This window comes from Terrapene carolina, unplaced genomic scaffold (genome assembly GCF_002925995.2).
Source record: "Terrapene carolina triunguis isolate 2854851 unplaced genomic scaffold, T_m_triunguis-2.0 Scaffold173, whole genome shotgun sequence".
Classification (NCBI taxonomy): domain Eukaryota; kingdom Metazoa; phylum Chordata; order Testudines; family Emydidae; genus Terrapene; species Terrapene triunguis.
Window position 1 is genome coordinate 1418154 of NW_020664524.1, and position 14222 is coordinate 1432375.

The 14222-nt window shown below is 43.0% G+C and overlaps 1 protein-coding gene and 1 pseudogene across 2 annotated transcripts in view; both read right to left on the minus strand.

The window, feature by feature from the left end:
- The window catches only part of LOC112102679, a 4513-nt pseudogene extending 4010 nt beyond the window's left edge, over window positions 1–503 (minus strand).
- A 153-nt stretch (window positions 504–656) lies between these two features.
- The window catches only part of HDAC4 (histone deacetylase 4), a 439152-nt gene continuing 425586 nt past the window's right edge, over window positions 657–14222 (minus strand). For both annotated transcript variants that reach the window (XM_024194087.3, XM_024194086.3), the window contains exons 25-27: window positions 6053–6137; window positions 1902–2043; window positions 657–1250 (exon numbers count right to left, since the gene is read on the minus strand). In XM_024194087.3, the coding sequence (XP_024049855.1) occupies window positions 1211–1250; window positions 1902–2043; window positions 6053–6137 (267 nt within the window). In that variant the 3' untranslated portion in view covers window positions 657–1210. The remainder of the gene's footprint in view (window positions 1251–1901; window positions 2044–6052; window positions 6138–14222) is intronic.

The following is a 14222-nucleotide window of genomic DNA, read 5'->3' on the forward strand; positions in this document are numbered from 1 at the left end:
TACACATACATACATACATACATACACACACACACACACATACACACACACACCCCTAACAATTTAAGCAATATCTCATGCTAGTTGCTTTTAATGAAAAGCATTCCAATCTTAAAACTGCAGTTGTCTCTATTGCATGCTTCAACAACCAGATTGGTAAATTCAATTTCTACATAATGTCAGAGAGAGAAAATGTTTGAAAATTTGTTTTCAAGATTGGTTGAATTTCAAAGATCCAACAGTATTTGCCACTTCCTTGGCAACTACCTTAATTTTTTCCCCACAGCAATAAAACAAAACAAAAAATCCAAACTTTAGACAGTTTTGGAGATGCTCTATCCAGCTGATGCCTGCTTCCAGTAATCATGCCAGCACAAACCAGTCTTCCTTCCTGATGGCAGTTCTTGGCTTTCCCAGAGGAAATATGTTGACAAACTGCTGCTGTTCTTTTTCTTAAGGCATTGTTCCTCAAACTTCAGAAAATCCAGCTGCACCAAATCCATCAGCTCAATTAAAAAAAAAGGCACAAACTCATCTTCAGATGGCTTTGGAGTTACTAAAGCCGACTCCTTCTGAGCTCCATTTCCTCTTTTTTTTTTTTTGTATTTTATATATATATATATATATAGACTAGTCCTCTTTCCCCCACCCTCCCCATTAAAAATACACCATCTCGCATTGTTCTGGTTTTGAAGAGAATGTCTGACTCACAGGTAGACGAGAGCCATTTAAAAAAAAAAATCCAAGAAACAAAACTACAAGATGGGTTAAGTGGTTCAAACGGAGATTGCTGAATTGTGGGTAATCAAACTTTAAGCACCAGTTTTAAATGAAGTTTGTTTGTTTTTGTGTTGTTGAATCTTTGATTTAATTATTTTTTTTAGAAAAAATTGACAACTTTGCCAAAGACTTTCATGGGCTTTGTTCCCCTTACGGCTTCCATTGAGGACCAGAGGAAGAGTGCCCAGCTACGTGCTTGTCTTCAACACTGCTGCTCTTCACCAGCATTTTTCCTTTTCTGTATATACTGTATACGTGTGTATATATATCTATGGAGAGATTTTTCTGTTGCTGTGTTTTACACCTGGTTGTCCCTTCTGTATTCTGCAAGAAAACCATGACAGGACGCAGGAGTAACAAGAGAAAGCTTCTTGGCAGAGCTTCAAGACAAAGACGAACAAACAGGAGAACTCCAGCTCAAAGGTGAACGCTACATGGGAGGCTCCTCTTCCATGGGCTCATCATCTGGTCTGTAAACAATTTCACCCAAAGGAGGCAGAATCGGGGGAGGGAGAAAAAGAAAAAAGGGCAGGGGCATGATAAGGATGAGAAATTCACAGTGTGCTGTGTACAAAAGTGTTACACTTTCTCTAGTGCACTAATGTGTGTTTTCCCCAAAACTCTCACTAACACCCAGTTTGCGAACCCTCCCCTACCAACCCATGTAAGTTTTACTCACCCAGGCTGTCAAGAATTAAACTGTCTTTTAAACTTTTTGGAGAGTTTGCTACAAGTGGAAAGAGCAGCATTTCTCCAGGTTTTCTAAAGTTCAAGATCATCGCACTGAAGAGCTGACTCCCCTCCAGTCTTGATGAATGCGTGTGCTCGGCTGCTTTGGACCAGAGGAGCCAGTGTGTATAGCATATTAAGACATGGTTGGCACTGTCACCATTCTCCTGGCTAGTCTGAGAGGGTTTAATAAAACAGAGGGGCAGGAGCCACTTACTGTTGAAATAATTACCCTGACGATACTGGGAACGTGTCCAGTTAAAAGGAAATGACAAAAAGATGAAGTCAGACTCTACACTGCATCACCAGATGGTTACACACATTACTGTCCACACTACTAACGGCTTCCATCTCTGAGATCGGTTAGATTGATGGACGTGGAGGGAACTCACCTCTTGTCAGCTGGCTTCACACCCACTGACAGCGAGGCCATGGCTGTTACTGTTTCTGCTTCTTCAGTCTCACACTTCTGTGCCTCGATCAAGGAGTACCCCACCGTGGAGGAGTAACGCTGGAGTGAATGCCAATACTTGCCTAAGCGAGACATAGGATAAAAACAGGCTGTTAGGCCAGCTGCTGTACCACAAAGTGATGATGTTATTAGTTATTATGAAAAGTGAGCAGGCTCAGGGCTTGGTGCTTTCAGTGTCACCATGATCTTGCATTCAGATAGAGCCTGATACTTGAAACATTATGGGCGAGATTTTCAAAGCACTCAGCATTGGCCTATCTGACTCTCATTGAGCCTTTGCTAAAACTCCCACCGGTTTTTCAAAGCCAACACAGGGCACTTTTGAAAAGCTCTCTCTACACATATAGGAATCATCACCTACCAATTAAATGCAACCACATCTGAGCCTGTCTCATCCCTCCTCTCCAGACCCTATGGAGGGCTGGGGTTTGTGTGGGGAAGACACATCCACCCTTCCTCCTTAAGCCCTATGCAGCTTACAAGGAAAAGTAAATACAGCCTGAATCTGTATTAATTTATCACAGGCTCCCCCACTCTCAGGGTTGCAGCAGGGAGCTGCAGCCTGGTGGTGAGGTTCTTGAGGAGGTGGCACTGGAGCAGTCTTGGCCAGGTTTTCCTGGACATTGCCTCTTTTTTGAGCCTCCGTCCTCTGTCCGGGCAGATTTTTCAAGCAACAGGCAATGTCCGGGGGGTTTTCTGAGCAGACATTGCAGTTTAGAAAGAGCTTCGATTGGTTCGCTTCCCAATCGGTCCCTCCCCTGCATCGACAGCTGATTGGTCCATTCCCCTGTAGCCACAGTTGCCAGATCCCGCCCACCCAGGCCCCCAGCTCACAGCCCTGGGGTGAGGTTCCCGCAGGGAGGCACTGACTGACAGTTGTCACTGCATCCTGGGCTTGCGCCAGCTGGTTGACAGGGAGCGACACTGCCCCTCCCCCCCACCTCCAGTGAGTACCCCTGCTGCAGGCACTCCCTCCAGCTCCCCCAGTGTACCCCGCCACTCTCTTTTTGAGAACCTGAAATACGGTAACCCTAGTCTTGGCTGATGTGGGAGGATGCAGAGACCCCAGCAAGCCATCCAGACTCTGTGCTCCTTCCCCTAGCTGTGGGCTGGGAGCAACTGGAACAGAGCTCCCCTTCCACGGCTCCCCTCACACATGGAACATCTCTTGGCCTTTGCCTGCTCCATTTAGCTGAGTTGATCATGCTGAGTTTGGGCCTGAGTGGGGGGGAGGGGGGAGAGGAGCGGGGAAAAGGGACACAGAAGGAAGAGCTTAGTGTAGTTCAGTTCAGAGGATTATCCATGAAAAAGTACCTTCCCCACAGACTGGGGATGGGATGAAGTGGAGGATACTACCCCCTGCTGCCCCGAAGTTTGCTTCCAAATCCAAGTTAGCAACAGATAAAGGCAGGAGTGCTGCACCACTGCTCTGTCTGCATGGCCAGAAAAACCTTTGTCAAGGTGGCAAAGCATCCAGAGACCCATGGATAAGTCTGAGCTGCCTCTAGTATTTGCCAGCAGAGAGGTGCAGCCCAAATGTCTCAGACAGAGGGAGAAATTATGGTTCAAAAAACGGAACAGATCATCAGCTCTTTTAGTGTATTTCTTCATTTGCTTTTATGGCTCACAACACAGTGAGGGGAAAAATACCATAGTAATTTTGCAGCCCTGGCTACATGAAGACTGGAATACAGACATGGTTTTAAAATCATCACCGTGACCAATTTAGTATCAAGAGCTGCGGAAAGGAATCTGGTACATGAGTGCTCAGTCTGAAGATCTGGTTATCTGATAAATATGCTGGCCAACCTGAGGTAATGATGGCCTCCTGAAGCGAGAAGCTGAGTAGTTCTCCATATGGAAAAGCCAGTTTACTTCTACATTGTAACTATGATGATTCACAATGATAAACAGTCTGGTTAATTCTACAGCAACAGTACAGTTATTAGCTGATATCTGGCTTTAGTGTCATGCTGCTTTGTTAACATATGTTATCACAGCGGTGCTGTCATAATAAAGATCTGCTTTTAAGTAAGTGTTTACTGTAGCTATGTAAACCAGCATATAATTAGCCCAAACAGTTTGTTTGGTAAGACATTTTAAGTATTTAGAGGCAACAATTTTTCAGTATGTCTGAACTTTACACCTGGGCACAGCACAATGGAACGTCCTTTTAACGAAGCAGTTTCTTGGAAATCAGGGGTAAAAGCTTGGTGCTATTGAAATCAGTGGGAATTTTGCCATTGGCTTGGGGGTGGGGGAGGGTCAGGATTTCACCCCAGTTTGTCTCCTTCAGACAATAAGGTGCATTTAAAATGAAAGTGGAATGAGGAGGCTGACAGGTCAACACAGTCCGAAGTCAGAATTACCGTCTGCCAAGAACCCTGGATTCTATGGCCATTCAGTGCTGGAAGAAACACATGAAAACAAACTTCTGCCCAGCATTGCTGAAGACTTTGTTGAATATGCTTCGCCAGCATCCTTCCAATCAAACTTTGGATCCAAAACCAGAGCTGAATCACTGCTCTTCTGCTTTGAACGGCTAAAGACAGGTGGAAGATATTAAATGGAGAGTTCACCTGCTTTTGCTGCTTATTCCTCACCTGAAGCCCCAAGGCGGTTTGGAAACTTTATAATTCCTGGTTGTGAAAAAGTTTATAACATCACCAACACCTGAGCTAGGTTTAGGTGAGGAAGCAGCAGCAGGGACAGTTGGACTCTTAAAAATCCTCAGAAATTTAGAGCTACGGAAGAATATACAGAAAAAGGAAGGACTGTTTTGTGGTTAAGGCACTGAACTGGAGAAATGGGTTCAAGTGCTGACTCCACCACAGACTGCCTGTGGGACCTTGGGCAAGACACTTTGGCAAACTTCAAAAACACTCAAATGATTTAGGAGCCATTTTCAAAAGTGACTTAGGTACTTAGGAGCCAAAGTCCAATTAACTTCCAATGTGACTTAAAGCTCCTAAGTAACTTATTCACTTTTGAAAATTTTGCCCTTAATTTCTCAGGTCCTTGGTTCCCAGCCTGTAAAATGGGGACAACACTTTCCTTCTCCAATTTGTCTTATCTATTTAGATTATAACTTAACCTAGGGACAGGTTCTTCTTTGTGTATGTGTTTGGCATGTTGGGGCCCCAATCTAGCTTGGGGTCTCTTGGAGCTACAAATAAACAACATTAGCAGAAGAGTTCAAAGTGCTCCATGCTGACACAGCAGCATTTTATTTTTAAAAGCATAGGCAAGCCTACGATTCCAGCACTTCTACCCAATGCTGGGTTTAACTTCTATTAATGTTCATTCTTAATTAGAAGCTGTAACAATTCCCAATTCAACTTCTTTAATAGCCTTGAGAGGCTGCACGTAAGCACTACCCATACATCCCACCACACACAGCACAAGGAGGAAACTTGACCTTTAACCTGTGTTTAGTTCCTTTAACAAATGACCCCAACCTCAATTTCTTCAGCAATAGTAGGACAATTTGCTTTATGTGTACGATTACTAAGAGAAATGCATCACTTGGGTTTATAGTTGGTTTTGGGTTAGGGTGAGAGAAAGGAAACCAAAAGATAAACAAATCATCCTGCTGTCTGACCTCACGTCTGAACACTATGGGTATGTCTACACAACCTGGGGCAGTGAGTCAGGCTTCTGCTAGCATGGTAAGGAAAGTTGCGTAGACAGGGCTTTGAAGTTGTGCCTTAAGCCTCCCAGTGGATGGGCGTTTCAGAGCCTGAGCTCCAGCCTGAAGCACAATGTCTTACACAGCTCTTTTTAGAGCACTAGTGTGAGCCCACATCTATCAACCTGTACTGGGAGGCTTGCTGCTGTGAGCGGTGTAGACGTACTCTTACACAATTATGCACTTCTGCATCTTACATGTTCAGCTCGTGGTTGCACAGGGTGTTTACTGTACATTGACCATCAGCAAACCAGCTGAAGTAAATCTCGCAGACCTCAGGAGAATTTATTTACTATAATCGATAAGATGATGAAGGTGTCAAAATAGTGTTGCCTGAGACAGCTCAGAGGAGAATTATCTGAGCCAAGCTTATATATACTTACTGTGTATCTCAATTACTTTTTCCATGGAATGCACTGCATTGGCATTTGCTCTCTGCTGCAAGACTTTTTCTGGAAGAGGATCAAGCTGAAAAAAATGGAATAGAAATAGCAGAGAATTTTAAATTCATATTACTGTATATACTCTGTATCCAAGTGTTCTTCAAGACACTGTATATACCGTAATCTGTACTGAGTGCCCAGTCCCCTCCTTTGATTCCCATTATCTGATCCTACGTAAAATTCTGGATATGAAAACTTTCTAAACGGTCTTCTCATTATTGTATACTTCAGTTTTGCATGCGCATGCACACACACACAGAGCCTTACAGATGTACTACATTTAATGAATGGAAATTGAATAGAAAACTTGGGGAATTAAATTGTTCACTGCCATGAACATGTAGTAGTACTTTAGAAAACTTTAGGCTCTGGATGAGAGTTTTCAAAGGCATGAGCCGTCTATCAGCTCCCATAGAAAACTGTATGCACAGAATATTAAAAAAAAGTTACGAGCGCCAATCCAGTTTAAATTTGAGTGACTCCTACCTTCCAGCCTATTCTCTAACCTCCTTCTCACATGATCTCTTATACCACATCTCCTATTTCTTCCAGGATACCTCCCCACTACTCCCCCATTGCCATGAACCATTGCATGGCCCAAGGATGCTGCCAGCCACAGAATGTGAATATTTACATGCCTCCTAAGGTCCACAGGGCAAGAGCTCCACTAGTGTCCAGCTCAGAAACAGTGCAGGACAGGAGCCCTGTTTTTAAGGATCTTCGAACATGTGTAACTGGAAAGGATGCCTGAGCTTTGACAGTCATAAGCACTCTTAGAATAACTACTCTGCTTTAGTGAGCTAGGTAGAGCCCTGTTCTATAGTCTTCCCCACCTTTCATTTGTCAAACAAACATATTTCATGTGTCAGTCACTGGGGCGCAGAGAGAAATATTAATGAGGGAGAATGCTGATAACTTTGCTGTTTTTTTTTTTTTTAAAGCCTGTATATAAGATACTATGAAGATCTATTTCTACGTAAAGTCTGAAGTGTAAAAACAAAGCCATACACAGGTTAAAGGGGCCTGGAAAAAAAGTCAGATACCAGCCGAAACAGTAATTTTTAAACTCCTTTGAACTCCTAATCCAATGAATGTATTTACGTTGTAACCTTCCCAAAAATAAAATTCGTGCCCTCCGAGTAAATGTCATAATTTTGGTTATGACAAACATGACTTTTTGTCCATTACAAAGGAATTGAAACCCTGCTTTAACTCTAAACTCCACAAAACCTTAAGTACAAAGCCACCAGTAGCGCCTCCATAATAAGGAGTTCTTTGTAGCTCTTACTATCTGCTGGGTCAATCTTACCAGGGCAGAAAAAGATTAACATATGGATTTAATGCCTATGTGCTAAAGTTACTGTGTGTAGAGAATTGTGTTATGAACCTTATTCTCTGTGATGTTGGTTTCTTTCCCATCCTCCTTAAATAGTGAGAAACAATGAGAATAAAGGGACAGAATTGAAATTGCAAGTTGAAAGGTGATACAGAGCTTTTAAAAAGTTCCTACAACATTTGAATTTATACTATGTGCACATAAGAATGTCTTTTGGGGCTCAAGAGTATTTGCATTCTAAATGCAGACAGGACATGAACTGCTTGTCTCTGTTATCCAAACTCTCACCTCTCAACCCTGGTGATAAAAAAAAAAAAATGTTCGTTAATAAGTACCTGAGGCAAGGGAACATCTTTGTTTCCCTAAAAAGAGATGTGTGAATGTTTAGCAACTAGAGTAACTCAAAGAAGCTTTTCTGACAAGGATATAGTTATACTGGCAAAACCATCTGGGGTGGATGCAACTGTATCAGCGTAAATATGCTGATGACAGGTCCCCCAAACAGCATAAGCTATACTTTTGGCTAGGTCTATACTATGAGTGCTTTTTGATATAGCTACACCCGTATGCTATACTGGTAAAGTGTTCCTAGCGTAGGCACAGCTCATATTGGCAAAGGTGAGCTTTTGCTGGCTTAGCTTATTTCAGTCTCCTCCCTTCGCTGACCTGAGCAAAATAAGCAATACCAGCAAAACCTCAGTTCTGCCATTATAACTCCGTCTATACTAGAGGCTTTCGGTGGCACAGCTATGCCAGTCACAAATCACACTTCTTCACACCTGTGACCAAAATCAATCTGGCTGGCAAAAATCTATAGTGTAGACCTCGCATGTATAAGCACAGTTACACTGGTACAATTGCATCTACGCTAGAGATTTTAGCGGCATAGCTGTGTTGATTAAAAGAAACAATCACCCCCTAACTGGGCAATAATTCTTAGGTTAGGCCTCACAGAGAACAGCAATGTTTAGGATCTAACACAATATAGTGCCAACAATCTCAAACATAACATAATTCAAGTTTAAACAGATGCAGGCTGTCCTACCTCACAGGACCTTTAGCCATCTCCCACACCGTGGGTAAGTATATTGCAGATGTTACAAAGGGTCAGATTTAATTTGGTGCATTAGTGAATAGTGAATTTCCATTAACAATGCATTTGCTGTGAAAAAATTCTTGAGCACGCCCTTTTGAAGTAAATGGCACGCAGTGCATAGGCCATTTCACTCGGCATGCACAGAACCTTTTGGCGCTTAGGGGTAGGGGAAGGAAAGACTGGAAAGGGAGCATGGAAACCCCCCCTCTAAACTCTCCCTTGATTACATTTCCTTCTGTTTTTCTGGAATAGATTTTCCTCATGTCAGACAAAAAGAAGGCCAAAACTGTTCACTGTAAAGGAATTCCAAACTTTCAAATGAGAAGCATGCCATGAATATGCTGACACTGGGAAAGCCACACAGTTTCACTCCAATGTCAGACAGGAGTAGCTGTGTGGGGAAGGGGAGCCAGCTGACCAAAGAAAGCAATATGCCTTTAGCAGGACTTAGAAGTTGCATTTCAAGTAATTACATGGTGGTGGGGGGAGAACCCAGATAGCACCATAATACACTGCATTCTGTAGCAAAGGGCCCTATAATCCAAGTGTGACATGAGAACTAGCACGATCAAAAACTCTGCCCATATCCCATTCTGTCCCTGCACCCTTCAACCAATAAAAGAAATTAAAAAACACACATTAAACTGTTCAAAGCGATACTCTTTTTCCTGATGTTTTCCTATTATCAGTTTGGGCGTTGGAAGACGCAGAGAACGAGGCTGTGGCAATTTGAGCAACAAAATGTCAAAACCCCTCCTTCTCCCGTGTGCACAAATCAAGAACAAATGGACTTCTGTCAAAGGGTTTGTTTAGCCAAAGAGTCTGGGCAGGAAGTGAGAGATGCAGCACTAACAAATCTCATTCTGTTCCAACAGCCCCAGACATTGCCAGGGACAGCAGTACAAGGGCTTTTTTTGTATACAGAGGGACAAAAACTTTTTTTTGGGCTAACATTTTATACTGAGTTAGTCTGTTGAGGATCAGAAAAAATGCTCCTCAAAAGCTTGTGAGTTCTACGCAATTGTTAGAGAAAATAAAGTATCTGACTTGCTGTACCCAAACAAAAAGTGAGAACTCTGTTATTCTCCGACAAGCTACAACATCTTTTCCCCTTTCATAAAGTCAATCAAGGCATTTCGGCGACTATCGTTATACCTACAGCACTTGCTTCAGTTCCCATTAAGACTGAAAAATCCTGCTTCAAATAAAACACATTGTGATTATAAAGGCTTTTTCTAGGGAGCCATGCTGCCGAGTGAGTACAGGGAGCTGGGTGTGTGTGTATGGGAAAGCCCCTTTATCTTTAGAGGATACCCCAAGGTGCACACTGATCGCAGGGGATCTGCCAATTCTGGGAGTGTCACCCCTAGCCTCTTTTGCCCACAGGCAGGAACGTTACAAATATTTTAATATGGCATATCCATGATTCTGAAAGGAGTAGGTTAGGTGTTCATGCTACATCATGCTAGCAGAACAGTATGTCCCCTCTGGAATAGAGAACAGATCTGGAGTATATTACAGGGGAAAATAAGAGTTTGGTTTGTTGTTGTTCTTTTAACTAATACCTTTGTGGGTATTAGTTCCCTTTATTATTATTTAATATTAATATTTAATCATTAATATAATGATGTAGCACAAGACTACAATGCAATCTAGCTCAATTCACAACACTACTCAAACAAGAACTGGAACAGCAGGGGGCTACTTGCTAGGATTAGGCTGTGCAGGCAGAACTGCACCTGGGTAGCTTGCAGTGCACTATATATATTATTGGCTTTCATTCACATATTTTCTAAATGCTCTGACAACTAGTTAAACTCCCAGGCCAAGATTTTCAAACAATGACTGCTGTTTCAGGTGCCCAACTTGGAACACTCATTCGGGGCTGGATTTTCAGAAAGTCCAACCACTGAGAAGTAGGTTCCTTTAACATGTCTGAGGCTGGGCACCCACAAATGGAAGCACCCACACTCACTAGCCATGTTTGAAGACCTTGGCCACCGCCCAGCAATGTAAAAACAACAATTTATCAGCCAATAATTCATAGTACCACAGCTTAGCCACAGACCCCCCCCCTCCACCCAAAGCCCCGGCTTGTGACTATTTGGTTGCCATTTGTATGGTAGTTCAATGAGTGTTGGAATCAATTTTGTCCCAAATTTAAAAAAATATTAATGAGACAAGGTGGGTGAGGTAATATCTTTTATTGGACCAATTTCTGTTGGAGAGAGACACAAGCTTTTGAGTTTCTCAGAACTCTTCTTCAGGTCAAAAAATTAATATCGTTTAAAAAAATCTGCCTCCTAGAAATGATACAGGCTGAAACAATTTATATTTGATTCCTGTTTTATGCCAAGTGCTTGTTTTTGACTCCAGGAGAAACTATTCCTCTTCATCTCATTTGTACAAAACTGTACTGAGCTCTTTATGAATACCCTTCAACTTCTCTTGAAGTAGCAGTGCACTTAGCATTATAAAAGGCAGTGCTTGACTCTGAGCGGTAGACTAGCAGCTGCTCTGTCTGTGTGTTATTCTTTACGATGTAACTGCTGTGAGCAGTGGAATTATCCACGTTTGAAGCTGAGCTGTAGGAAATCATCTCTGTGTGCTAGGAAGAGGTTTAAGACAATTGCTTATTGACAGCTTGTTTGTTATGTTTAAAACCTTTTATTTTAAGGGGCATGACTACCAAAGCTGGCACTAGACTGTGTGTGTGGGGTCTGAGGACCGGCCCCGGCAGTTTCACTCTGTTACTGGCAGCCCTGTTTTCTAGGAGGACTGACATTACTCCATCTTCACTGGAGTTTGCTTCCCCAATACCAGTGACTGTTACCATGTCAGATAATGAGCTGTGGGACAAAAAAAGGCTGAAGTTCATACGGTTTATTATACTATGTGCAGGACCCCATCCAAGGTTCCAAAGCTGGTCAGGACCTTCCCCCTTCATGATCTAGAGTGTAACATTTACACTGTCTTTTCAGAGCCTGGCACGGCTGTATGTATTAATAGCATTGCTGACTGTTATTTTCAGGAGGCGGTTTTAGCAGCTGCTTGTGAGGGGTGGCCAGAGCCCACAGCGAAGCCAGGACAACCATGGCCTGGAGGTGTTTGACAGGAGTGGCACTGAGGAATGACCAAAGGTGTTCGTGGCCATATCAGGCCAGATCTGAGCATTTCATTCAGTGTAGGGTGACCAAGGTTCTTGGAGTTTTCAGCCAGTCTCCCTCACCAAGTAGAGCAGTTCACTACCTCACTCATTCCCTCATGCCATACCCGGATGTGTTGAGGTGGCTGGTTACGGACAGCCATGTTGTGTGGTTGGCTGGCTGTTCAGATACCTGCTGCGGATTCATGGTGTGGAGGATGGAGGGGGGTAGGTTGGCTGCCAAACCCCTTGTTACAAAGTATTATATAGCTCTGTCCAGACAACTGTCTTGGGGCAATCCTCTCTCCTCTCTCAGGCAATCTTTTCTGCAGTTTTTCGTGGTGCACTGGGGGTGGTGAGCTGGTGACTAGGGCTTGAAGCAGGCATCAGCCTGGCAGTCTCCTCATGGATGATCTCTCTTATCCCTGAAGTTTTGGCCTGCAACAATGTTATTTCAAAATGAACCAAGTGGATGTTGGATTGTTGGTTCCCCTGTGTCAGGTGCTTAGTGAGCTGGCTTGACCTATTACGGCCATCTCAGGCCATAGCACCCCGTAGACAATACCATCTTGTCTCTGCTTGGTAACTCTACTCCCTTCCCCCATGCGGTACTAACACTTTGCTACTCTTAGGGTACAACTGGCCTTGGTGAACTCAGACCACGAAGTACTGAGGTCTCTTTCATTCCTGATAGGTATTGCTGCCCATATTGCTGGGGCCAGGCTCCCTAATCAAGATGTTCAGGAACTGGATGGGAAGTGTTCCGCTAGGTTCAAGATTACGTCTGACAGGACACAGCGTCCCCTCCTCCAGATGGGTCAATCAACCCTTCATACTTATCTGTCCTGGCACTATGATTCTGCATTCTGGCTGGGACCCTGTGCTTGCATTTTCTCCTAACCTTGGAAAGACTGTTTCAGTGGTCTTCAGACACAGTTTGGATTTTAAGCAACAGCATCATTCACCGGGTACAAGCAGCTATTCAGCACCGGCAATCACAGCTTGGCTTCCCTTTTAGACAGAATCCAGTTTTAAGCGGAGCATCTGGTGGTGCACGTAATGGAATCGTCAGATTAACATCATGTGCGAGCTCTGGCTAATGACCCCATCCCACCCCATTTGATTGTGGGTAAACCTCAAATTACTCATTTGGGTTAAGTGATATTGGACTGTACTGAAACACAGCCTTGAGTTTCTCCTGAAGATGTGCCAACGGATTGGTAGACTATGCCAGGAAAGACATCAACTGGGAATGGAGTGTTTTTGTGCTTTCTTTTATGGAAAGATGCTGAGGCATGAATGCATTACTTACGACAATCCAGTCTGAGATGTGACCTGTAACGCTGAAATAGGTAGTGTACTGAAAATTGGCTGGGTGATTTGCAGGGGGCATATACAAGCTACACGAGAGTCCAGTGCATCAAAGGTTGCTTCCCAGGTGGAGGTTATATTCAGCGGGGATAATGGTGGTTTGGTTTCCTTGGCGTGGTTGGGAAAGGCTGGTACTTCAGCAAACTCTCAGATTTCATTGCAACATTTGATGTTTTCCAGATGCAGTAACTTGCCTAGTATCTAAATCATGTAAAAACACAGGTAGACGTGGGCTTTGAAATAAAGGTGGCCTGGTAGAGCTTGGATAGTTAGCATGTTTGGTACCTGAATATCGAAGGTAGAGGGAGGCCAGATGTCTGTTCTGTGCTGCTGTTGCCTCCCCTGCTTTTCAGAACTGTTAGCAAATGTTGCCTTTAGGCGTCATCCCATTATTCTATTTAATAAAAGTTGCAGCTTGTTGGCCATAAGTTACAGAAATTGAAAAAGTCCTCAGTGGATCCTGCCTTCCACAACCTTTATTTTTTCCAACAAAAGTCAAATTATTTGTAGTGGCTTTGAACAAATCAAAAAAGGGTAACTAAAAAAATATTAAAAAACTTCTGATGCTGCTAAATCATTTTACATTAAAATATTCTGAGGTGCATAAAGCTTGCAATTACAGCTATATTTTAATTTCCCTGACACTTGGGAATTATCCTTGGCTCTAGTCTTTGCAACCACACACAGACATTTTCTTAAAATTAAAATTTTAATTTCAGCTGATGAATTTAATTTCAGCTTGTGGGGCCTGCATTTCCCCCCTCATTTCCTTCTGTTTCGCTATATACTTTAGTCATATCTTAAGTTAGCAAATTTCCCCTGCAGCCTGTTGCTATCCACAGCTGGCTGTCCATGTGCGTGCATGCAAAATTGTCTAACACGCTGTATATCAAACTTCATCAAAGGGCCCGCAGGATACAGCAACGGTGGCTCACTCCAACTTCCTTGCATTAAAAAGAGTTTATAAAAGACCTTGATAAAACCAGTGCTTCCTGCTTTTTGATGTGTGTAAGTAAAAGAACATTGTCATGGTATCTGCACAGTCTGATAACCAGCTTATCAAAACCAAGAACAGGTCCATCCTTAAAAGCTTTTAAGTTCTTTACTGATATTCTGATGTAATTACAAAAAAACCCAAAACAAACCAATCAAAAAAAAAAAA